This window comes from Lepisma saccharinum, chromosome 8 (genome assembly GCF_977018435.1).
Source record: "Lepisma saccharinum chromosome 8, izLepSacc3.1, whole genome shotgun sequence".
NCBI classification, from domain to species: domain Eukaryota; kingdom Metazoa; phylum Arthropoda; class Insecta; order Zygentoma; family Lepismatidae; genus Lepisma; species Lepisma saccharinum.
Genome location: NC_139236.1, coordinates 81,128,094 through 81,154,191, shown reverse-complemented (window position 1 = coordinate 81,154,191; position 26,098 = coordinate 81,128,094). Strand labels below are relative to the sequence as shown.

The following is a 26,098-nucleotide window of genomic DNA, read 5'->3' as shown; positions in this document are numbered from 1 at the left end:
TAAAATATGAGTTTTTATGACTGATGAGCAAGAAAGGGCAAACTCAATATGCTGTCCGAGGCAGAAATTATTGAAAAACAACAGTGTTTTTTTAGTGTGAATCTTTGTCTAAAGAAGACCCTGTTAGAGGATGGAATTCTTACGTTTATAGTGTGTATACAATAAATTCTGTCTTGGTCAGCATTTTTGAGTGTTTCGTTAAACATAATGACAAAGCTTAATAGTGTTATAAAGAAATGAAATCTTATACTCTGCTCCATCGCTGGAAATTGCTAACTTGTGGAGGGGCGTGGCGATGCTTGTATGGATTAGGGATGGCCAGATCCGGATCCGGATCCTAAAATTTTTCTCGGATCCGTATCCGGTACTTTTGGATCCGGATCCGTTTTGCCATCCCACATGCGCTTCTTTGGAAAGTAAGAATGTGCTTATAACATATTCTTACCTGCTAATATATATATATATATATATATATACATACATACATACACACACACATATATATATATAGTGTGTGTGCGCGCGTGCGCGATTTGTAATTAATTAATACACTTACAAGGGAGGTCTAAGTCTCCCCTTCCGATTTCCATGAAACTTGGCAGGTGTATAGAGGCCCCCCCCTCAAATGTCAAGATGAGGAGAAATTGAAGTGGGGATCTGACCCAGAAACCACGTAAATATGGTATAGGAAGAAACAGGGGGCATAGGGCCTCTCGATACACCTGTCAAATTTCATGGGAATCGGAGGGGGACACAGGGGTCAGATGATCCCCACTTCAATTTGTCCTCATATTGACATTTGAGGCGGGTTTTGCCCCCTAAAACAGTTTTTAGCCGAAACAAAAAAACACGTATTTCTTCCTTTGGGCCCCTCTATACACCTACCAAGTTTCATGGAAATCGGTGGGACACAGGAGTCAGATCCTCACTTCAATTTGTCCTCATCTTGACATTTGAGGGGGTTTTGCTCCCTAAAACCATTTTTTAGACGAAACAAAAAACAACACGTATTTCTTCCTTTGGGCCCGCTTATACACACACCTGCCAAGTATCATGGAAATCGAAGGGGAACACAGGGGTCAGATCCTCACTTCAATTTGTCCTCATCTTGACATTTGAGGGGGGTTTGCCCCCTAAAACCGTTTTTTAGCTGAAACAAAAAAACACGTATTTCTTCCACTGGGGCCCTCTATACACCTGCCAAGTTTCATGGAAATCGGAGGGACACAGTGGTCAGATCCTCACTTCAATTTGTCCTCATCTTGAGATTTGAGGTGGTTTTGCCCCCTAAAACAGTTTTTTTAGCTGAAACAAAAAAACACGTATTTCTTCCTTTGGGCCCCACTATACGCCTGCCAAATTTCATGGAAATCGGAGGGGACACTTAGATAATCTCCGTTGTTAGTCTTACACTTTGTGATTATATAACACTGCATATATTATAATGTTTTATTTTAATTTGTCAAACTGTAACTGTAGAACAATTGTATAATTTTTGTATAACATTTCTATCTTGTTATATGTGTTAAAGGTTTCATCCTGGAATGGAATGTCTGACATTTATGTGTGTTTCCATTTCCAATACATTCGAATGAATACATATTCGTTTCAATGGCATTTCGGATCCGGATCCAGTTCCGAAACTTTCAGACCCGGATCCGGATCCGTCTGGCCATCCCTAGTATGGATCAACATGGAGACAATGCAGTGGGTCGGGTATGCCTAAGCAAATTATCCTAGTGGGGGATTCTTTATTAAAATTGTATTGACTGGGGAAGGGCAGTACTCCCATGTTCCTCCACATTGACAACTTCTGCCCCCCACCTCCCCTTACCGAGAAAAGATCCTGCTAGCGCCCTTGAGAGTTATCTTCATGAATTTTATGCATCATTCATCGCGATTAACTTATAGAGGTAGAAAAGGACGTAAAGTAAGAAAATGCACTCTGTGATCTATCTCAGAAAATACCGTTTTGTTTTGCCATGCCACCACCAGCCGTGAACATGCGGACACAGATATGCAATCTCCATAGTAAAGACGTCGAAACAAGTTTGCTTAATACCCTACCATAAATTTCATTTAGCATTGTGATTGTGCAATATCTAAGAACTATGTTCTCCTTCTACACCCAGGTGTGCCACCTAGAAGGCCCATGCCACTAAGGCCTATGCCACCACCTCAAAGGCCCATGGGACCTCCTCCAGCATACATGCCACCCCCTCCAAGGCCTATGCCATCGTCTGAAGGGCCTATGGGACCACCACCAGATTACATGGCATCGCCTGAAAGAGGAGGCATGATGCCATCTCAAGGAGGTATGCCACCGCCTGATGCAGGCATGATGCCACCTCCAGGGGGTATGCTACCACCTGAAGGAGGCATGATGCAACCTCAAGGGCCTATGCCACCGCCTGAAGGAGGAATGATGCAACCTCAAGGGCCTATGCCACCGCCTGGAGGAGGAATGATGCCACCTCAAGGAGGTATGCCACCACCTGAAGGAGCTATGATGCCACCTCAAGGACCTATGCAGCCACCTCCAGAAGCTATGGGATCACCTGAGCATCAAAATTTTCAAGGTGATAAAAAAAAGTTACATTCTTTATTATTATGTACCATTGTCAATAACATAGCGTAACGTTAGAAGGTGATCTAAAATTGGAAATGTCAGTTCCATAGATGGTGTTTAATATTTAGATATAAAAGAACGTAAAATATATAACAAATTATGCATTATATACAAATGTACATTATTTTGTTTACAAAATATTAATAAAAGTTTAAATATTTCTTGATGAGAGTGACTTTCGATGTTTGTGATATTCTCCATGACTCGGCTGGTCAAAAAGACGAAAGAACTTCATCAAGAACTACACATGTTGATTTATCCTTTCTTTTCCCCCAGATTTGTCACCAAACAAAACTTATCGAGAATTTTCGTATTTTCATCCGTAACTAAGTTCTCTCTTTTAATAAAATGAACACAAGATACAAGTAATTTTGTTATACTTTAAAAAATGGGATTTGAGTTTCTGCTTCTTAAGTTCAACTTTATGCACATGTAAGCTAATCGAGACTGGACCTTCGGCTAAAAATGAAATCCTAACAACTATCTGCCTCCTGCGAGCATCGAACTCGGAACCTATTGATAACAAGGCAACTACGCTATAGGTAAGTCTCGATCAATACAATTGAGATGCAATTAACAGATGAAGTTCATTACACACAGTGCCGGATTAAGGTGGGTGCTATCGATGCTGCAGCATTAGGCCCATTCCTGAAACAGGTTCAGATGAAAACAGACGAGAATTTTCCGAAAGCTGAACAGTTTTCTTTTGCTATATTAACCTGAAAATAAACCTTATAATGAAATTTGGAGCTCCAATTTCGGACGCCTGGACACAGGTAACTTTCACCTTGAAAGTTAGTTGTACAGAAAAAATCGACGGTATGCAGCATCAGGCCCAATTTCGTCTTAATCCGGACCTGATTACACAACTCAAATATTATAAAAGTTGATACATATTAGTACCTCATTGTTTAGACTGAAAAAAACGTACTATTCAGTTTTAAATGTTCAATTCATACTTTTATATGTAGAAAGACGAGTCAATTTACAGATACTACAGATACTTAAATTTATCTTACCCTTATAGGTTCCGATGGAGGTCCAATGCCAGGACATCTACCAGGTATTTATATTGCGCTGAATTTTAATGAATAAGGTAGGTGAACAAAAGGTGGCCCTAGTTAAGCTTCTAGGGCAATTTACAAATCTCAAATGAGAAATAAATTTCTGAAATTATAAGAAATAACTCCTGTAACTAACTAACAACGTGTACGGAATGGATATTTCGTAACATTTCTCGAAACTTTCTTTAAAAAAAAAAAATACAAAACCGTTACATCTGTTTTGAAGTTGGCCCAAGGATCCCAAATGTGGCTGTTGGTGCTCAAGAAAGCATATTCATTCATGTTTATTCAAGTTTCTACATCTTATTAGAGATAATTGTTGGTGTCAAAACTTTTGTTTGTTGACATGCATTATAGACAGTAACGAGGAATGGCACATCCATGGAGAACTGGTGGGCACCGTCCCTACGACGCCAGGAGTTCCAAAATGACTTAAATAAAATGGCTGCTGGCAGACTGAGAGAGTTAGTTTTCTGTATGGTGCGCCTAAGGCGGACTGGGCATAGGCTAGTAATGTAGTGCCACTTGTTAGCTATGTTAAATTCTAATATGATTTTCGTAATGTGGGCCACCTCGGGAACACGGGACTATACCTCTGGCTCACCTACCTTATCTGGAATCCAATAAGAAATTTTGCAGTTTCGTAAATGGACCAAGTCTTGTATAACGTGTGGGCATCTTTGCTTTTGTAAATAATCTGATGTCTTCTTACTCGAAAGTTAGACCTTGTATACAACTAAGTCTAAGTATTGAGAGATATGAAGTATAATCTTCATTGCATCCATATCCCTTTCATGTTGGGTTATAGCGTCACTCATTTCTCCCCATTATTACTCCAACAAAAGAATATTGTTCAAGCTTAAGGTGAAAAGAAGCGAATAGCACGAGCATTGTTATTGCGAATAGACAACACCTTTTCATAAAGAACATTCATCTATTTCCTTCATTTGGTCACAGATGGTGCTGAAATCTGCCAAAGCTCTAGCACCATCTACCGCAGAAACTTCATACCATGTGACGGATGCAAGTTCTGTGGAAATATGAAAGTAACTTTACTGCGTGTATTTCTGTATCCAAATTTATTTCACAACTTAACACACTTCAATAAAAAATAAGTTTGCCCCAGTGGAGCTGGTGGAACTTTGATGTTGTAACAAATAATTACGCTCTTGTTTCTATAACTTTCTGAGAAAAAAAGTGGAAAACAAACCTCACATGTAAAAGAAGTTCCATGCTTCATATTATAACGTCACATGGCTACGTCCGAAATGAAATTTGCCCTGGCCCACTTTAAAGCTCATGGTATCAGTACAAACACGAATATCCGGAATATCCCACAGCATGGTCCCAAAGTCGCATGGACGTAATTGTTCTTATTTTCCAGATCCAGCGATTAAAGGTTTAAAATATTAAAGTAGCTTCTAACTATTGTAACATAACCCACAGCGCTACAGCCCTTGAAGGGCCTTGACTTACCTACCGACTGCTGGTCTCCCTCCCACGCTGTTCCGCCGTCACCTGTTATGGCGTGGAGGTCTCAGACCAGTGTTGGGGTGACGGGTGATCAGCCCGACGAACCCCCAGCCGTTATTGTAGGTCTTCTTGACCAGGTTACGCTCACTCACTCGGAGCTTCCCAATTTCCTCACGATGGTGGGTTGCCACCGGCCCTATACGTAGGCCGAATAAATTCCGACCAGAGCCGGATTCGAACCTACTTCGAACCACTGGCAGAGATTCACTGTTGTCTAGTAAATAACTAATCCTCAATTAATTAAACCTTTTTGTTCCGTGCGTATTTCGCAATCGCACCACGTTGACCCCGGCAGTGACCGGAGATTTACCTGCTGAACTCCTTTCTCATCATGTTTGAGTTGCGAGACTCATACCTGCCCCCCCCCCAGACATTCAATGAAATAACTAATAACATACGAGTCATAAGTAACCATGATTTGTATTTGAGATTTGTAATTGTGAATTCAGTTATTTATTACGATTTACATTACCACGGTGACAACACAGGGCAATTCTCACCTAAAAATTCCATTGCCTGCCCATCGCATCAAAAAAGATTATAAAAATATAATTCCAAAGGTCGTGAATATGGTCGGCTGTGGAAATATGTTCCAAAATTCTAATTTTTGTTCCTTGGCATTGTTTTATAATACGTATATGAAGAGCCTGTTAAATAAATTCAAGCTTCTCTTGACAAACTCAAGGAAATAGAGCAAAATAAAAGTGAAAGGAAGAGAAAAGAAGGAATGGGGGAGAAATAGAGAAAATAGGGAGGGATAAGCAGTTAATAGATAAATTAGGAAGGGCTATATTACAACAGTCAAGTGAAAATCTAAAAAGTTCAATAAAAATTGTAGGGAAGACTGTATACAGTTGAAATTTACATGAGCTATCAACAGTTATTTGCAAAACGACCTCAAGGCTGCAACACTAATCAAGTGAGCTTCAAACTACCATTTTTGTTATTTTAAAGATGGCGCCTCCTCTAAACACTTGCACCATTGAAGAGGAGTGGTTTATTGCCCTCTGTCAGCCTAAACTTCTCGGCAAATGAAAATTCAATATCTCTGTGCATGCTTATCAGTTATCACACCAGCCAGTTTACTAATGGAGGAGAAAGTTCGACAATGGCCTCAGTTCGCAGGCAGATGGGTGGAAAGGCCTTCGCAGTGGCTGCACGTGGACCCCAAAGACTTACTCTTCTTGAAGTATACAGGCACTGACTCTAAGTTGTACAACCCTGCATACAGAAATCTAGTAGATAAGAAGCAAAAACAAATTAAGGTTTTTAATTTGATTTTATTTATTTTACTTCGCGTTTTGTGCCTGTTGTCTAATTTGCGAAGCTGGGGATGAGTGATGAAATGATGAAATTGATGAATGGACATTCACAAACAACCATGCCCGAGCGGGATTCGAACCCGGGACCCTTGGCGTCGCAGCGCGAAGTGCTAACCACTCAGCCACAGTGTCCGGCGGTTTTTTTTTACCCTACCTTGTATATACACACACACATATATATATATATATATAGGCCTATATACAATTACAAGGACGAAACCGGTTGTGACCTACATGTAAAGATGGTACATTTCTTATATCCGGAAAACGGATTAAATTTACTAGTTCATTTAATTTCAATATTCGTATTTACGTATTCTGCATTGATAGACATTGTTGAGGGTGGCATTTCGCTTATATCATGGAAATAAGCTCTATTTGCGACATATCGAGTAAGATTTCTTCGTTTCTTCTTGCCTTCGGGAACACGCAAAATGGCGGTCACAGTTTCACTACCGTACTCGGCATGCAGTGTTTGCACCCCACTCCACCCAAAAATACCTACGTAGCCCCACAAACCATTGACGCATAGCCCCACGAACCATTCATACATAGCCCCACGAACCATTTCCGGTAAAGTTAGGTTAGGTTGGGTCACGTTTAGGTTAGAATAGTTAAAAATTAGTTTAGGAAAGGAAAATGCGTAGCCCCACACATCATTCTCGCATAGCCCCACGAACTATTGACAGTTACAAAAACACGTGTTTGGAAACACTGACCGGCATTGACCGTGATTACGTCATCACACACAGGCAACATCCGGCTGGAAGGAAATGGATGCAACAGCTTTCGTGCATCGGTCACACATTTATATCGAAAAATAGATGATCTTCCAGCAAAATTCAATGAACGATGCGAGAAAACACTTCCCCGAACTTCCACAACTATAAAGAAACTGCATTCGGTAAGTCATTTCTCCTGTAAATTTGAAGAAATCCGGATATAAGAAATTTACCGTAAAGTTTTCAAATTTTTTATCTTTTTTAAAAAATACATTTCCTCTAAGCCATGAAAAACTTGGGGGTAACATGTGGAAGTTTTCGTGGGGTCAGTTCACCACCCCCCTTAACGAAGTTACTCAGACACAAATGTACACGAAAGTAGAGAAGGAATAAAAGCAATGAGGAGGAAAGGATAACAGAAGGCAGAGTAAAGAGAAAAACGGAATAAGAATGAGAGAGAGGGGTGTATACACCAGAGAATAAATAATGGGAGATAAAGTGAATATTCATTAGTCAGAATCTAAGATAAAAATGTTACTGCATTAAAAGGCCAATCAAATTCAATTTTTATGTTAATTATTGTTATTGATAATTTCAAGGTACAGTAGCCAGTGACTTATCACTATGGAAGTTTTGGTTTGTAGCTCTTGTAGCATATTAAACTTACCAGTTCCACTTGTTCACTAATATAGTATTGTAGTATTAAAATGTGATATTTTATAATGCAAAATTATTCTTAAATTTAAGGCGTTGGCGGCGGAATTGAACAAGGACAAGGCATAGGTAGTTGTTACACATTTTTTTCAGTTTCTTTAAAAAAAAAATATACTTGTACTGTTAAACATAATTTCCAAACGCAGTTCAATTGAAATTTGTTTACAAAGGTTATTTGTAGTACATTTGTTTTTAACTTTTCATGCTGATGACTTCTCCTCCTCATTCTTTCGCCCTTTTTGCGCCCTTTCCTATTTTCTGTGCCCTTACCCCCTCCCCATCTTTCATAACTAACCAACTCTCTAGCCTTCTTAAACCCTAAGGTTTATGGCTGCAGCAACACAGTTGTGTTTTGCTTATGTGTGCTCAGTGTCCTTTTACAGCCTCAGCTTTTTAGTTAAGGAGATTTTTGTCCTCAGAGACACGTAATGATTTCAGCTACGGTAAGGCACTGCATAATGTGATGCGTTTAAATAGCCTAAGTGCCGACGCGCCCAAAAGTTTAACTTCAATCAATCATTCACTTCATCCTTACAGTGGATGGATAATAGTGAGTCTTCATACGCACCCACTTAATTTATCAATTTCAGTGTTTAATGTTATTCAATGAGGTCATCATTTGTTTTACTTGGTGTTGTAGTATGTGCATTGATTATTGACTAACCTTGATACAAGGTAACCAAAAACGTTCTTGCCGTTTTTGACGTCCCATTAATCATGCGCTCACAGAGAGGAAACGAATTGACGCACGTGCCTGCCAAGCGATCGGGAGTTAGTCTGACCATCGACTGTCAGTAATACAGGCACGTTGCGCACACACAGCAGTCATACCTCGTCCAGTGTCGTAGAGAAATTGAGGTATCGAATCAGCTTGTTCGCGTGTGTTTGTTGCATGACTTTAAAGCGGGCCTGTCAGCTTCCGCATCAAGTCGCCGCATTTGCCAGGCATTTGGGGAGAATGCCGTGAACGAACGCACTGCCAGGCATTGGTTCCAGAAATTTCGTTCGGGAGATGTGAGCCTTTCGGATGAGCCTCCCAGTGGGCGACCACATGTGTTGGATGACGAGGCCCTGAAAGCAGCCATCGAGGAGGACAGTGGTATAACGTGTGATGAACTTGCAGAAAGGTTCCATGTTTCCGCTGAAACAGTCACACTGCACCTGCGTGCGATAGGGAAGTCATACAAATTAAGCAAGTGGGTACCCCACACATTGTCGGCAGCCAACAAGGAACAACGAGTGACAGCCTGTTTGTCCTTGCTCACTCGGCACCTGAACACACCCATATTTGATCGCTTGCTCACTGGTGACGAAAATTGGGTCCTCTATGACACTCCCAAGGGTACCAAACATTGGTTGTCGCCACGTGACCCTGTTCCTCACACCTCAAGACCACCTCTGCACCCACGAAAGGTTATGCTCTCTGTATGGTGGAATTGTCGGCAAGTGGTGCATTACGCGCTCCTTCCACCTGGTCAGACCATCACTGCTGACCTCTACTCTCAGCAGTTGCGAAGGGTGCACCGTGCATTGCGGCAGAAGAAGCCGGCATTGGTGAATCGCAAGGGTGTGCTGTTCCTGCACGACAATGCCAAGCCACATGTGACAAAGAGGACCTGGGAGACCCTTCAGCAACTTGGCTGAGAGACACTGTGCCATCCACCATATTCACCGGACATTGCACCTACAGATTACCACCTGTTTAATTCCCTGGACAACCACCTCCGTGGGAGAGCCTTCGCAAATGAGGGAGACCTGCGGAATGCACTCACGTTCTTCTTTGCATCCAAACCCGCCGAGTTTTATCACCAGGGTATTGTGCAGCTGCAGGAACGTTGGCAAAAGGTGTTGGATGCTGATGGAGATTACTTCGAAACCTAAAGATACGTACCGTCCACTGTATTGCTCTTTGTTTATCACTGCTCTAGAACGGGAAGAACTTTTTTGGTTACCATGTAGAATTGAATCTTGGTTGCTACGTGAGATATTATGGATTCAGATGGCTGAAGTATGATGGTTGTGGGTAATACATATACGTAGATGGATAAAAAGTAAAGTAAAGTGCTCCCCTGTGCATAGCACCACGCCATGAAGGCGTATAGGGGGTGTGGGGGTAACGCCCTTTACTTTACTTTTTATACGTAGATGGATAGCAGACTTTACTACTAAAGACTATGGTTCTTTTTATACACACTCCCAAGGCAGGTCATAGTTTTTATCAATAGGTTAAGGACGGGTCACGTGCGTACACCAGCACATCTAGCAAAGATACACATCAAAACTCAAGAAAATTGCAAATGTGGTAATGAAAATCCTGATGCGCAACATTTATTCCTAGAATGTCCTATTTTATCAAATTAACAAATCACACTCTATAAAGGTATTCAACGTTTAAAAATGTCATTTCCTATATCACCCTCTTCCCTTTTATCAAAATTATCTCCTCCATTAATATGGCTTCTCTATGCGTATGTTCGAAAATATAAGCTTGAATTATGACTTTTATATACGATATTAAAAAAAAAAAACAGCAAAAGGACAAAAGTGATTTATTCATATAATCGCATATAATACTGGTGAATTAGAGTGACTAATTTCAGAAGGAAAACTTTAAACTAATTCAATAGCAAAAACGATGTCCAAAGTCAACAGGTTTTTGTTGACATGTTCATGAAGAAGAAGAAAGGGTGAAGTAAGTGTCCTTTAAACTGAATGTTGTAATTTGTGTACGTGTGTAATAATTTCGAGCTTAATACAGTTTTAATTCTAAAAGGAAGTTTATTTTCGAGTGCAAGTGTCTGTTATGATGACCAGCTGAAGTTTTAAGGTATTTTAATTGTGAGAGATTTCCCACGCCTTGCGAGGCCTCATAGTAAGCTGATACATCCCTGCCGGCGATTTCACAGTAAAGTTACAATCTTACAACAATATTGAAATATTTGTTTAAATTACGTGGAACAAAGTTCATTCAGCAGTAACATGTAGATTAGTTAAATATATTTGAGAGTTATTGAAGATAAAATGAATCAGTAAAATAGGGAAGGAATATTTTCTGAGATGCAGTATCATATAATATACCCTCATTGGAGTATATTTGCACGTATTTATCAAACTTTACTTGTAAGCTGGGGTGGCGGTCAACACCCCTCCCCCTCATTCTGGTGTAGTCACTGCTTATCACTACTTATGTATATAATTAATAGTTTTACCCGGGCCTCCCCGATGGTGCAGTGGTAGCGTCTCTGTCTTGTAATCTAGGGGTCCCGGGTTCAATACTCGGTGGAGGCACAAGTGGTTCGGATCCCACTTTAAACTGTAGGTCCAGTCCCGATTAGCCTTACTGTGCATAAAGTGGACTTAAAACACCAAATCAATCAATCAATCAATAGTCTTACCAATTTTTCAGGACCTGCAAGGGCCAGCCCACCTCTTGGTAAGTTCCATATTTATATTTTTGTTACTCATCGTCGCTTCTCTGCCACATTTATGGCTAATCGCGACATTGAGGATGAGTTATGCTTAGATGAAACTGATAATCGAACACTCACAAGGAACGCATATGCTCAGACCGGGATTCGAACCCGCAAACTTCTGTGGTGAGCTTGAAACCCGACCACTTAACGCGCTTGACTTCCGAAGCGACGATGATATGTTATAAATGCACATAGTTTCATGTGTGTTTTAGCATTGTCAGTTTAGAATTTGCATTAAATGAGGGAACCAATTTACCTTTAGTGTATTCTGGAAGTTTTTTTCTTGAAAAAGTTAGTTACTTGGTCCAAAAAGTAACTAAGTTCCAGATACTCTTTTTGAAAAGTAACTCAGTTACAGTTACTCTTTTTGGAAAGTAACTTGCAAACAAATTACGTAAAATCAATGATAATTAATTGCAATGATTGATTGATTGATTTGGTTTATTTTACTCAGCTTTTCTGCCACTTTCGGCTAATCGCGATGAGTGATGATTAGAAGAAATTTATGAAGGGATACTCATAAAGGACACGCATGCCCAGCATCCGAACCCATGACCCTTGACGTCGTAGTCCGCTGTGCAAACCAATCCACCACGGGCGTCGGCATTATTGTAATGAATTAATATATGAAGACTTAAATGCAAGGTGAATTGATTTAAATCAGGTGATTTCTTTCTTAAAATCACTTTAAAAAAATAAATAAAGAATAATGTACATAAAGATTTTTTAAATACCATAATCATTATTCTTAAAGTTACATTAACTTCGTAATCACTTAATTGTGTTTATTAGGCTCTAAGAAAGGAAATAAAGGGAAACAAAATAGGACGAAAGGAAATGTAATATGTAAACTATAAATATACTTAAATTTCTCTTGATTTAAAATTCAACAATTTTTATAGGCAAAAGTAGCAAACATTTTGTATAGAAAAATATACAAAATACTAATCATGTTAAACCGTGAATTGTGTCATTATTAATAAACTGTAGATAAACATAGCAGCTGATATTTTGCAAACTATCATTAGAAAAATTGCCAAAATTCAGCTACAAAGACTATAAAAATATTTTAAGTTTCAATTATAGAGTACTGCTTCGTCCCTTTTGGCCAAACTGAAATATCATGGCTAATCTCCATGGTTGTGTGTTTTGTTTCCTTAGGAATGTAAAACAGAAAGCAGATATATATGCAAATGGATATAAGGATGAGAATTTATATTCTGAAACCTTCACAGTTACAAAGATTATATGCTTAAAATTCTCAATACAAAATGTTATTCTTCTTCTTCTATGAAGGAGGTTGGCTTTTTTTCTTTCTTCCAATGGAAATGGTCAAATTCTTCTTCTTCTAGGAAAGAGGATGGCTTATCCTTTCTTCTAATGGGATGATCAGCTTCTTCTTCTTTTAATGGAATGTTTTTGGATTCATTGGATTGATTTGTTGTTTTAAATCCACTTTATGAACAGTAGGCTAATCGGGACTGGACCTACAGTTTAAAGTGGGATCCGAACCACTTGTGCCTCCACCGGGTATCGAACCCAGGACCCCTTGATTACAAGGCGACGACGCTACCACTGTCTAATGGAATGTTCAACTTCTTCTTCTTCCAATGGGATTTTCAACTTCTTCTTCTTCTAGGAAAGATATTGACTTCTTCTTCTTAGTTCTATGACAGGATTAACTATTTCTTCGATTCTTCTGTACAACGATTAAAATATTTCTTCTATTCTTTTATAGAAGGATCATCCATTTCTTCTATATAAAGATTATCTATTCTATTCTTCTATACTAGGATCATCCATTTCTTCTGTAAAAGGATTATCTATTTCTTCTATAGAAGGATCATGTATTTATTCTGTAGAAGGATTATCTATTTCTTCTATACAAGATCAACTTATTTTGGCATGAAGCCCTAATACTAATAGCAACATTCAATGTATTTTGGGACGACAAATCTGGATATAGCTCCACCGAGCTAACGGCCAAAGGGACAACCCAGCATGTTTCACAATTGTAATAATACATAATAAAATGTCTATTGACATGTTTGTTCCCTGGTCCGGAAAGTCTTATTAGTTCAAAGTTTCCCTGATGGCTTAGTGACTCACTTTGTCGCTTGTGTCGCCCGGTGGAGACACAGTGGTTCGGATTCTGATTAGCTACAGTCACGGACACTTCTGGGTTGTAATAATCACACCGTCTTCCAATAGCATCGTTACAACCTAGAAATGTCCGTGACTGTACAATGCCGATTATCCTATCTCATCATAAAGTAATATTAAAGCAATCTAGTGTGTACATTTTTGGATGCGCCAGAATTGAGTCTATAAGTATCATTACATTAAGTATAGCTAGAACTGTAATGATATTTAACACTATTATAATATAAATATATTTTATGGATTTTACAGCTCTCCCCCCTACGCTGCAGCCACCAGCACCACCACAGCCGCCAAGTAAGTTTTATATAGTTTAGAACACTTAGCAATTTAACTATTTCGCACATCGGCCACCGATAAGTGCGCTACATGTTATATAACGTACGCGTCTAACATTAAATACCAGAATTAATTTTTGTTTTTCATCTTTGTCACTAGGTGACAGCATTGATGATATTTTTTTTCAAAATTATACACTAAAAAGCAGATAAGCTGAAAACAAAAACTGTTTAAAGGTTTCCTTTAGCAATGATCTTTACATAAAAGGTATAAATATAAGCACTGTAAAACTATCAATGTAATTTTTACATTCATCTGTATTCGTATTCCTGTAACACATTTTGAAGAGTTGTTTCATGACAACTCAATCATGTGTGGGAAGTTGGCAAAATTAATAATGCCTTTTTTCCATAAAGAATGCCTTAGTTTTCAAGTAATTAATAGACATTTCATACTTATATCTGGCTTCATTTATATTTTAGGTGGAAAGGAAGACTTGAAGCGTAAGTATATCAGCTTTCCGATATTTCATAAGATAAATTATAGTCGTAAAATTAAAATTTTCCAAGATGTTAAATACGTAATGTCCTACGAAATTTATATCACTTGTATTTCAGCATGTTATACCTAATTTCTCTGAGGTTCTCAGTATGTATAGTAGAATGCATTCAGAATAGAAATAAATTACTGTGTACGTAATTAAATCAGCTTGAAACCTCGCAGCAATGAGATCGTTCCATTGAATATAAGAGTTCAGCTCTTGGGTGGAAGTGACATTTTCATCCCCTCAATGTCTCGAGGGGGAACAATACAGGGTGTCCGAATTGAAACGCCCTAATTTCAAATACTTATATTAAACATAATATACAGGCAAGATCAGTGTGGTAGGTGGTATATGGTAGCTTAGCTGTCGAAATTTTAAATAGGTAATGAATAGTAAGGATTCGTTTATTTTGTATCGTTTCCAGGGGGTGAAAAGTGAAAATGACAACCAATGATGAAAAAGCAAAAACTGTGTGGTGGTACGCAGAATTGGGATTCATTATTGCAGTTCAACGACGGTTTCGTGCAGAGTATCACAGAGGCCCTCCCGATGCCAAGATAATCAAGGCGTGGAAAGCAGCATTTCTAGAGACAGGCTCTGTCGCTAAGAGGCATGGTGGTGGCCGAGTCACCAACATCAGAGGAAAACGTTCAGCGCATTGCAGATGCAATATGCTCGAAGTCCCAAGAAATCCGTTCGTACGGCGTCACGTGAGATTCCTCTCCCAAATTTTGTGTACGAATGTATTTCTTGCAATAATGGATCCCAATTTTGCGTACCAACACACAGTTTGCGCTTTTTCAGCATCGGTTGTCATTTTCACTATTCACCCCCTGGAACGATACAAAATAAACGAATCCTTACTATTCATTAATTTAAAAGTTCCACAGCTATGCTATATACCATATACCACCTACCACAATGTTCTTGCCTGTATATTATGTTTAATATAAGTATTTGAAATTAGGGCGTTTCAATTCGGACACCCGGTATCTCCCAAATTTCCATCATCAGTCATTATTAATTTTTAAGTGGATAGAGAAAAATACAAGGGCGGGTCATAAGTCTTGCAATATTTCCACAACCCAAACAGCGTGTATACGTCCGTCGTATACAATTTGTTGTGCCTGCTGTTTATAAATTTTTACGGGCCATGCAATTGACTATATGCTCTTAACTTGTTGCATGATGAAAACCACTTTATTTTTCTTCTCATCTATTATCTACTTTTTGATACATTGTGGAACCAACGTGCTGCTGTGCTGTGGTTCACTTCACCTTCGCCTTTCGCATGACAAATGTTGCTGCCGCAGCGTTATCCCCGAGTTCGAACTCGTACCGTATATGTTCACGGATCAGACGTTGTTGAACACTCATCGCCACTGCCACTCACAACTGACTGACGATAATGACGGAGTGGCGCTTTCCGTGTACAATAGTCCACGTGCCATACTACCTCTTGGGCCAGTTTCACCTTGTCCTTACAGTCGCTCACAGCGTATACACGCGCCCGCTGTTTGTCTTCTGGAAATATTAAAAGACTTATGACCAGGGGTGCCCATCCCCCCCCCCCCCCAAGGTCCATGACGCACTCTACCGTTTATGCCGAATTAATTACTCAAACTAATTTTGTAAGACAAAATTTACAGAAAAATATAATACCAGACGTGCAACCACGAATTTTTGTCTGGGGGGGGGGCAAGTACCAGGAGAAACGTACCAATAATAGTAATAAAAATAACATTAATAATGGCTTTTTATTATTATTACTAAGTAGTAGTACTATCAAATACCTTATTAACCTCATAAATTACGCAAAAAGGGGGTAGAAGTCTGTGCTAAAGCATTTGTTTGGAACAAACGATTTGAAATATTTTTTCAACACCGTCAATTTCACATTAGCTAATAATGAAAATCAAGCACACAAACTGTATTTTTGAATGGCAGAAAATTAATGATAAATGCATTCCGAATATACGTGTGTATCTTTCACGTACAGCATATGTGTTTACACTTATGCAACATGGAACGACATAAAATAGAAAATACATATGCAACAAGCTAACACTAAATGGTGTACGTACTGAAAGCTTATACAATACAAATATACAACACATATTATTTAAATACATTATTTCACAGAAAAGAAGGAGAATGCGAGCGAAGCGAGCAAGAACATTTTTAGATCCAATTGTTACAATTGAAAACAATATTGATTTAATATGGCGCAAATAATTTCACTGCACGCCATGGCATTCTCTCTCTTTTACAACTTTTTTTAGATCATTCGGTGCCCATGGCCGACTCCCGCCGCCCCACAGGTAGGTAGTCAATCAAACGATCCCATCCTCCCCATTTTTGTGTGAAGATATATAGAATTGGTATAAAATTTTGTCCCCCGAAAAAATTCCCATGACGCAGGTACGTCATGAAACCCCCCTGTGGGCACCCCTGCTTGTGATTCACCCTTGTAAAAAAAAACTGTTGAATTCTTTCCCTTTAAAACTTCATGAATGGATGATATTCAACTTGACGTCATCACTCAGCAGCGCACTTTGGGAAGAAAAGCATGGAGTCCGGCAAACAGATTCGTCGGTGTTAAGAAAAGCGAACACATTCTTCATATGATCACAATAATCATACCTTGATACACTTCGGCACGTACCATACGCACAATGCTTACCCGGCATGTTTTCAACGCATCTGTTTGTCGGAAATATGGCAGCGGCCGTGATTTCACGCAATGAATTGTGGGTGAAGTTGTTCGATGAATATCATCCATTGAAAGAGATGTTTTCAGTAAGTGCAGACGATTTCAACTCAAGAAATGAATGAACAAGGTTACTTTCAACTTACTTTTAATGTAATTTTATTTTTACACAACCTCTATGCTAATATTTTTGAATCTACAGCAATACTATAATACATTCCTTATGTAAACGATATAGATAGCTTTGTATGGATGCATAAGGGCAAAGGTGAATGATAAATTTGCATGTAATAATACACGTATATGTGGCATATTATATAAATTGAAAGAACACCACCTACTGAGAAAATATTTCCCTTTTTAATATGTATATATATCTTCTCTTTTAGCAAACCAGTCTATAGAAACTAGTAAGTACGTTAAATTATGGATTTTGCTCTTTAGTATTAAGAATCACAGAACAGTAAATATATTAATGTGCAATTTTGAGATACCGTCTCTGGTTCCGGGACGTCCAGTACTTTCATTCAAAGCATGGCGAAAATTAGATGTGTAGCATCACTTCTCAAGGGATGTAAAAATCGTAACCAGAGTGGGGGATGCTGAAACCAGAGGGTGACAATTCACTCTGCAAATACCACCCTGACTGTGTTATTTGCAATTCAGTGGCGGCGATTGGGTTCCAAAACGGGGAAGGGGCAAGGACTGTTTACTTCCCCTTGGTACGTAAGGTTTAGCATAGTGCGGGGACAAACGTGACAAAAAGTAGGGGGGGGGGAACCTGTCCTGTAGATTAAAAAAGAAAGTGTGAATTTTTGTGATGTGCAAAAATATGAACTGTAAGAAAAACCCGTGTTTAATTTTTATAGTTGACAGATTGATTGATTTGCTTTATTTTACTTCGCCCTTTGAGCCACTTTTGGCTAATTTGAGAAGATGGGGATGAGTGATGATATGATGAAATTGATGAATGGACACTCACAAATATACATCCATGTCCAGGCCGGGATTCGAACCCATGACCCCTAGTGTTTATTTTTTTCTTCTTTTTTATAAAATAGCTGGTAAATTATATTTCTATTTAAGGAATCAATCAATTATTCGCGAAATATTTTCTTACAAGACACTTCGATATGCAAATGCTCTAATTCGTAGTTATAACTGAAGTAGTTATTGAAGTGTAAATTCATCCGAGATTCTCATTGTTCACAATTCATAAAATAGTAAAAAATATAAAAAAGTAGCATAGAATGCAAATAGTACTATTCTCTTCATTGAGCCAACCATTCTGTAGAAGAACGTCATAAATTCAAATAGGAACTTGTATCACTGAATAGGTATTAACATTAGTGTTGATTTAACATGAAAATTTTACAGGTTAAACTAACTTTCTTTTGTTTTTCTTTAAGGCTCTACTGTGGAGCATTTAAAGAAATTACCAGGTGAGGATGACTACTGCTTTAAATTTTCCTAACCTATTAATGCGTATACATTTATTACACAATTTGAATAATGTACTTAACATTTCATAATTTGCAAATATAAGGTCACTACTTTTGATATTTACAATTATTAGCTATAAAAATCTGAGAAGAATCTATATATTAGTACTAAGATTCACCAAAAGATGTCTCTGGAGTTTAAATAATCAAAAAACTTTTTTTCTAATTTTCTGCACTCATTACGGAATTTACTGAAATTTCAGAATGAGGAAATCAGTGTGTTTCAGACGCAAGGAATATACATAAAAAGGTTGAACTGATAGCGTAATTAAATTTATTATTTGTCTGTCATTAAGTATTAATTTTAATATCGTTTCTCTGCTTCACAGTGTACGTTATGTTTCAAATGTAACACAGCAAAATTGTCCTGTTTTTCAGTATCTTCGTATTACGTAGTATGTCTCAATAGATGTGGCGTATTTTCAGGTTTTGGAAGCATTCTAATGGCGGGAACGATTAAAAATGCTCAGGCCAAAAGCGAAGACGGTACGTACCAATTAACAGTAAAGTAGTTATTATTAATCTGCATGAATAAAACAATAATTTTAATACCATTAGAAGATTTCCTACCACTAAATTAGCCAGGCGAGATCCATAAATGCTTCACTTGCAAGCTATGTAAGAGATTATCTTCAGGTACTCGATTTACATACGGGGCTGGGTTTATAAAACAGAGAGCGCGGACTGCCAAGAAGACGCTGCAAGCGAATGACCTGCCATCTATCAAGCACCGTGGTCCTAACGCGTGCAAAATGAGTCTGTCCACAAGTGGCGGCTTCGGCCTAGTCGCACATGCACGCGCAAATAAATCTGCATGCAATTAATTTCTATTACAGTTAAACATTGAACGACACCTACATCAAAACATTAAATGTTCCCACGCCATTTCACCTTTCATTTGCTTCCATGCTTCGCCACCGTTTCTGCCTTCAATCGTCTCTCGCGTTCACTGAAGCTCGCACTTTTCGAAGTGAGCTACCTCTCTCGCTGCTTTCAACATGCGAGTAGAGAAACAAGGTTGGGTCTTCTGGCTTAGGTCAGTGACCTCTCCAAGCACTTCCTTTACACAGAAAATGTGTGAGGTCTGGTGGTCGTACAGTGTTGCAACCCCGTATCATTCGAGACCATGTCAAGAATCGACAGTAACGCACAATCATTGCAAATTGAGAGAGTTTTACCTTAGATGAGGGAAATCTCGATAGTATCTTTTATCATCTCACCCTGTTCTAAGTTTGGCAGTGTCATGTCATAATAATCCGCGAGCGCCTGGTGTCTTGTTTATATCATTGATTTAAAAAAAACAAAAAAACATTGTACTCAATTTATTTACACCACCCTATGTGTGTGTGTATATACAAGGTGATTTAGAATTCATATTACACACTTCTATGGGTTGTAGAGGGGAGTTAGTAGATCAAGTTTTGATAAGGAACTCATGTCCGGAAACGTACCGTTTTGGTATTACACAGATGACAAGATCACATAATTTCACATCTCTCGCTTGACGGAGGGCGACGTCTTCAGTCACCTGATGTCATGTGTGCTGCTTCCAACGTCCTCTGTTTACAATCCGGTTGCTTCCACCATATATATATGGGTCATTCCATTGTCACTGGTCGCATACGCGGACTACATGTTTCATATTAAGGTAACTATTCTACTGATAGTTAAGCAAAATTTTTCACACAGTTTCTGTGCAATAAAATATGAAACTTAACACTGTTGATTGAACATAACTACCCTTAAGGTACCTCCACAGATTTGTAGCTACAAGTGAACAATTTTGTGTCACGGGTGGGACAGAAGAAACACTGCCTCTTCACTTAATAAGAAATTTATTTTAATTTCTGTGAATTTTCAAATGACGAAAAATAAATTATTTAAGATAAAGAGAGAAGGTAATTGGAGTTTGAATATTCTAGTGAAACTGTGTGGGAAATGTAACAGTTATAGGAGAAATCAATTGTTTTTAGTGTCACGGGTGGGATATAACGCAAAACAGTAAATGAAAAAATTAAAATAAACGAACAATTTGTAAAATGCCTTCGACTTTAATTATGCATAATACTTGAATTCATATGCAATTGACAATATTAGATTGTTCACTCACGAGATAGGATAAAGTTACAGATTTGCATTTAATTTTAATAATTGAGGTTTATGGACACTTTCTCATGGAATGCCCCATATACATACATATGCTGTATATATACATACATATACATATGTGTACTCTCAATATATAATCCGTAATGTACATGCACCAATGCCTCTCAGGGGTATTTTCGGTGTCAAAGTTCTCAGAAAGTCATGATTTTATTTCTAGGCAAACACATTGATGTGTACGTGGAAATCTTAACCAACAACACAGGTAAGTGCATTTTCAAATTAATTAACTGGAAGACTAGTTTCCTATAAATTAATCACCATGATACTGGGTAACAGGAATAGAGGTTTATCCCAAATACAATTTTGATATTAACTTCTACATTTAAAGTGAAAGAAATTAACACAATGTATAACCATACGAACACATTCATATGTAAAGAATTATCATTGTAGGAGAAACGTAAGCTATTTCAGTTGTTGGCCAAACGTGGAAAATTCTTATAACTCTCTAACTAACTCTCTAGCCTTCTTAAACCCGAAGGTTCATGGCTGCAGCAACACAGGCCTTCCATCTGTCCCTATCTTGAGCAAGATCTATATACTCTTTTCCATCCCTACCGATTTCCTTTAGGTCCATCTCAACGTTGTCCCTCCATCTTCGTCTTGGCCTTCCTACAGGTCTCTTACCATCTGGTTTCCCAACAAGAATCCTGTAAACTCCTCTTTCCTCTCCCATTCGTGCCACATGGCCTGCCCACCTAAGTCTTCTTGATTTAATTATTCTAATAATATCTGGACATGAATACAAATTATGTAGTTCTAAATTATGTAACCTTCTCCACTCACCTGTCTCCTCATCCCTTTTAGGTCCAAATATTTTCCTAAGAATCTTATTTTCAAATACTCTCAATTTATGTTCCTCTTTTAATGTAAGGGACCAAGTTTCACACCCGTATAATACTACAGGCAAAATTACTGTTTTGTATATTTTAACTTTTAGTTTCTTAGATATTAAACGAGAAGACAAAAGTTTATGAAGAGAGAAGTAACATGCATTTCCTGAATTAAGCCTACTTTTTATTTCCTCTTTAATATAATTTTCATTTGTTAATATTACTCCTAAGTATTTGAATTTGGAAACTGGTTCAAACGAGTTGTTATCAATAATTAGATTTTGATTATTACCTAACACTTGGTTTCGGCCTGTAAGCATATATTTAGTTTTCTCTTTGTTAACTTCCAAACCTATCTCTTTAGCAGTTTTGAAAAATATTTTAGCATTATTCTTAATTGTATTTATATCATCCCCCAGTAAGTCTACATCATCTGCATATGCTAACAACTGAGTCACACCATTTAATTTTAGTCCTTCTTTAGTTTCTTTTACCTTCCGAACAGCATATTCTAAGGCAAAATTAAAGAGCAATGGAGATAATGCATCTCCTTGTTTTAACCCATCATGAATTATAAATTTGTCAGACATATTATTACCCACACGAATTTTACTTTCTGTTTCACTGGTGCATATTTTTATCATACTAACAAGCTTCTTAGGTATTCCAAACTCTACTAATATATTATATAATTTATCTCTTTTGACCGAATCATATGCTTTTTTGAAATCAATGAATAGCTGATGGACATTTTGATTATATTCCCACTTTTTTTCAAGTGTCTGTCTGATGTGAAAAATTTGATCTGTAGTTGATCTGTTACGTTTAAATCCACATTGATAATCACCTATAATTTCATTAGCATATGGGGTTAGTCTTGTTAAAAGAATGTTAGACAATATTTTGTATGTTGTTGAGAGTAGAGAAATTCCACGGTAATTATTGCAGTTCATTTTATCACCTTTTTTAAACACAGGAACAATTATGGATTCTTTCCACTGTTGAGGGATTTCTTCTTTATTCCATATTAAACAAATTAATTTATGAATTTGACATATTAATGAATTTCCACCATATTTAATTAACTCAGCTGGTATTAAATCAATGCCAGGTGCTTTGTTATTCTTAAGCCTTTTAATAGCATCTTTAACTTCAGTCAAGTTAGGTTCTGGAACTAAAGGTTCTGCTGTGTGGACTTCATTTACTTCTGATTTATCTCCTACATGGACATTTAAAAGGTCATTAAAGTAGTTCTTCCATCTATTTAGAATATCGCTTGGGTCAGCTAGAAAATCACCGTCTTTATCTTTTATCAAGTTTACTTTAGGTTGCCACCCCTTTCTAAATTCATTTACACCTTTATATAAATCTCTGATATTTTTATTTTTGCTGTTTGTTTCAATTTCGTTAATTTTGCTTTTCAAGTAATCTCTTTTTTTACTTCTAAACGTGCGGTTAACTTCTCGCTTTACTGTATTATAATTGCTTAGATTTGTATCATCAGAGTTATTTAACCACCTAAGTCTAGCCTGATTTCTTATTTCTATTAGATTATGACATTCATTATCAAACCATGGCTTACTTTTTCTTGGTTTATGGTATCCTATAGTTTCTTTAGCTGCTGATTCTATTGCATTACGTATGTGCTCCCAATTCTTATTTACGTCTGTTTCATTTATATTTTCATCATCATTTAAATCCTGCAAAACCTCAAATCTATTTGACAGTTTAATTTGGTAATCTTTCTTAATTCTTTCATCATCAAACTTTCCTGTATCAAATTTTATAACTTTTAGATTTTGTTGCTTATGATTTATCACTGAGAGTCTTTCTCTTAATTTAGCAATTACTAAATAATGGTCACTGGCACAGTCAGCACCTCTATGTGTACGAACGTCAATTATACTAGTATGCCTTCTCTTATCAATGAGAATATGGTCTATCTGATTATGAGTTTTACCATCTGGAGAAGACCAGGTATATTTATGGATATCTTTATGTTTAAAAGTGGTACTTTTCACAATTAAATCCTTTGAGGTTGCAAAAGTAATCAATCTTATACCATTATCATTACTTAATTCATGAAGACTTTCTTTACCAATCGTGGGTTTAAATGTCTCTTCTTTGCCAATCTGTGCATTACAGTCACCTAACAGAATTTTCATATCATACTGAGAAAATTTATCAAAGACCTGTTCTAACTCTGTATAAAAATCATCTTTAGTATTATCATCTTTATCTTCCGTTGGTGCATGTATGTTTATTAAAATAATTTTACACCACCTACCCTGTAAAACTGCATATGATATCCTATCATTAATAAATTCTACTGTTTTAAGAGCCGAGATAATTCTATTATTTATGAAAAAGCCTGTTCCAAAATTATGATTTTCAGTACCACCATAGAAAAAAGTATAATTTTTAGTTTTACAATTCCCTTCTCCTGGCCACCTAACTTCCTGGACAGCTACTACATCTAATTTATACTTCACTATCTCATTAACTGTACACTGAAATGCCCCAGGCCGGTAAAGGCTCAGAACATTCCAGGTGCCTAATTTAATATCCTTATTCCTAACGTAGATCTTATCCTTAGTCCAGGGACCTCCCAAAGTAGTCCCCACCCGGAGATCCGAACGGGGGACTATTTTACCTCCGGAATATTTTACCTTGGGAACATCCATGGCCTTATATTTCTGTTTCTTGACATGTCTTTTTACAGTGCAGAGTTGTCAGCTCTACGCCTAACCCCCGATATGAATGGAGGAACTACTACACAAGACAAACACAAACATATTAGACAGCACAATTACTACACAAGACACACACAAACACATCACAACTATAACACAATATAAACACACACACACCACAACTACTACACAATATAAACAAACAAACACCACAACTACTACACAATATAAACAAACAAACACACACAAAAAAAACACACACACACACACAAAAAAAACACACACACACACACAAAAAAAACACACACAAAAAAAACACACACACACACACTCTCACTCTCTCTCTCTCTCTCTCTCGTGGAAGTGATCGATTTGCAATACCGGGACGGCGCCACTTGTGGAAATGAGCAATTTGCAATGTCGAAACGGCGACAAGACGCCACTCGTGGAACTGAAATTTGGCGCTCACGTATAGAAATTCCTAAATTATGTGGAATTAACATAATATACAAATTATATATAATTTACATAATATACAAAATTATTATTTAGGATTGTAATTGCGTAGAGTGGTTTCCTTCCATGTATGGGTTTTAGGTTGACAGTGAACTTTTTCTCTTGCAGACTCCAAAATGCATGTAAATTCCAGATGATCTGCAAAATTCCCCGATTTTTCCCTGACAAGCCAAATTCCCTGACATTTCTCTGTTCTCCAGAGGCGTAGCAACCCTGCTTAGGAATTCCTGGCTAAGATTCTGTATATGTCTTGTGAAACAATCATTGAATTGGTTTCATGAACACCCCTGTTTAGATGGAGGGGCAGATAAACATTAGAAACCTACGTTTTTTAGGTCAATTTACAACTTACTCTTGAATACTGTGTAGGGAAAGTTCAATGTTTTCACATTGCTCTTCTTGTTGTTTTGTCCAATTAAGTTTTGCATACAAGAAAAAACAAAAGTGACTCAATTGGTGAAGGAAGTAAGTTAGGTACTATTTAAAGAAATGCTGGATAGTCAATTTCACTAATCAATGTGTGCTAATTAAACAGTCCCATTTGTAATGATTCCAGGGGGAACACCAAAATATTGTCCATTGAAACACTTCAATACATTACGGCATCACAGCATACCACCGATGATCATCACTTTACGCAAAACAGGCTCATCCTAAGACAATGTTATCAGAGAAATTCATCCTACCCTTCAACACAGACCAACAGTCTCTCTCATCAACAGCTACCAGTTCTCAAAGAAATCATACAAAAGAAGAAATTTTTCTTAGCTCCTGAAAACCCTGTGTTTGAATTGTTTCTTTACATTTTTAAATTTATCCACAATTGTGGGGATAAAGCTTCATTTTCTGTCCAAATATGAGGGTAAAGAACTTAAAATGCATGGAAAAAGTGTAATCCAGGAATATTTTACAATTTGCTTCCCTGGGACCAGTAAGGTGGAAATGTGTAAAGAAGGAAAATGTAATATCTGGGAAGGTAAAATCATGGTTCCATGTAGTCTATTGCAACCCATTTTCTCATTATTCAACGAAAAACCTAATTTTAGGGGGGAACGATCCGCTTGAGATATAGAAATGTAATTTATTTTACTATGTTTTTGTAATTATTTATCTTAATCGAGACGATAAGAGAGCGGGGTGAGTAAATGAAATTGATGACACGTCGATCAGCACAAACACGTACGGCAACCAGGGAATCTTCGATTATGAGACTATAAGTCAACCATTCAACGTTC

At 37.6% G+C, this 26,098-nt stretch overlaps 1 protein-coding gene across 20 annotated transcripts in view; it reads left to right on the top strand.

Annotated features, from left to right (window-relative positions):
• The window catches only part of LOC145991205 (uncharacterized), a 75,526-nt gene that overhangs the window by 38,863 nt on the left and 10,565 nt on the right, over positions 1-26,098 (top strand). For 19 of the 20 annotated variants that reach the window (XM_083127114.1, XM_083127122.1, XM_083127118.1 and 16 more), the window contains 10 exons: positions 2,133-2,579; positions 3,657-3,692; positions 8,018-8,053; positions 11,391-11,417; positions 13,870-13,914; positions 14,379-14,399; positions 17,540-17,560; positions 18,560-18,592; positions 19,079-19,138; positions 20,979-21,023. In XM_083127114.1, coding sequence (XP_082983240.1) covers positions 2,133-2,579; positions 3,657-3,692; positions 8,018-8,053; positions 11,391-11,417; positions 13,870-13,914; positions 14,379-14,399; positions 17,540-17,560; positions 18,560-18,592; positions 19,079-19,138; positions 20,979-21,023 — 771 coding nt within the window. The remainder of the gene's footprint in view (positions 1-2,132; positions 2,580-3,656; positions 3,693-8,017; positions 8,054-11,390; positions 11,418-13,869; positions 13,915-14,378; positions 14,400-17,539; positions 17,561-18,559; positions 18,593-19,078; positions 19,139-20,978; positions 21,024-26,098) is intronic. The other variant, XM_083127109.1, reaches the window with a different exon arrangement.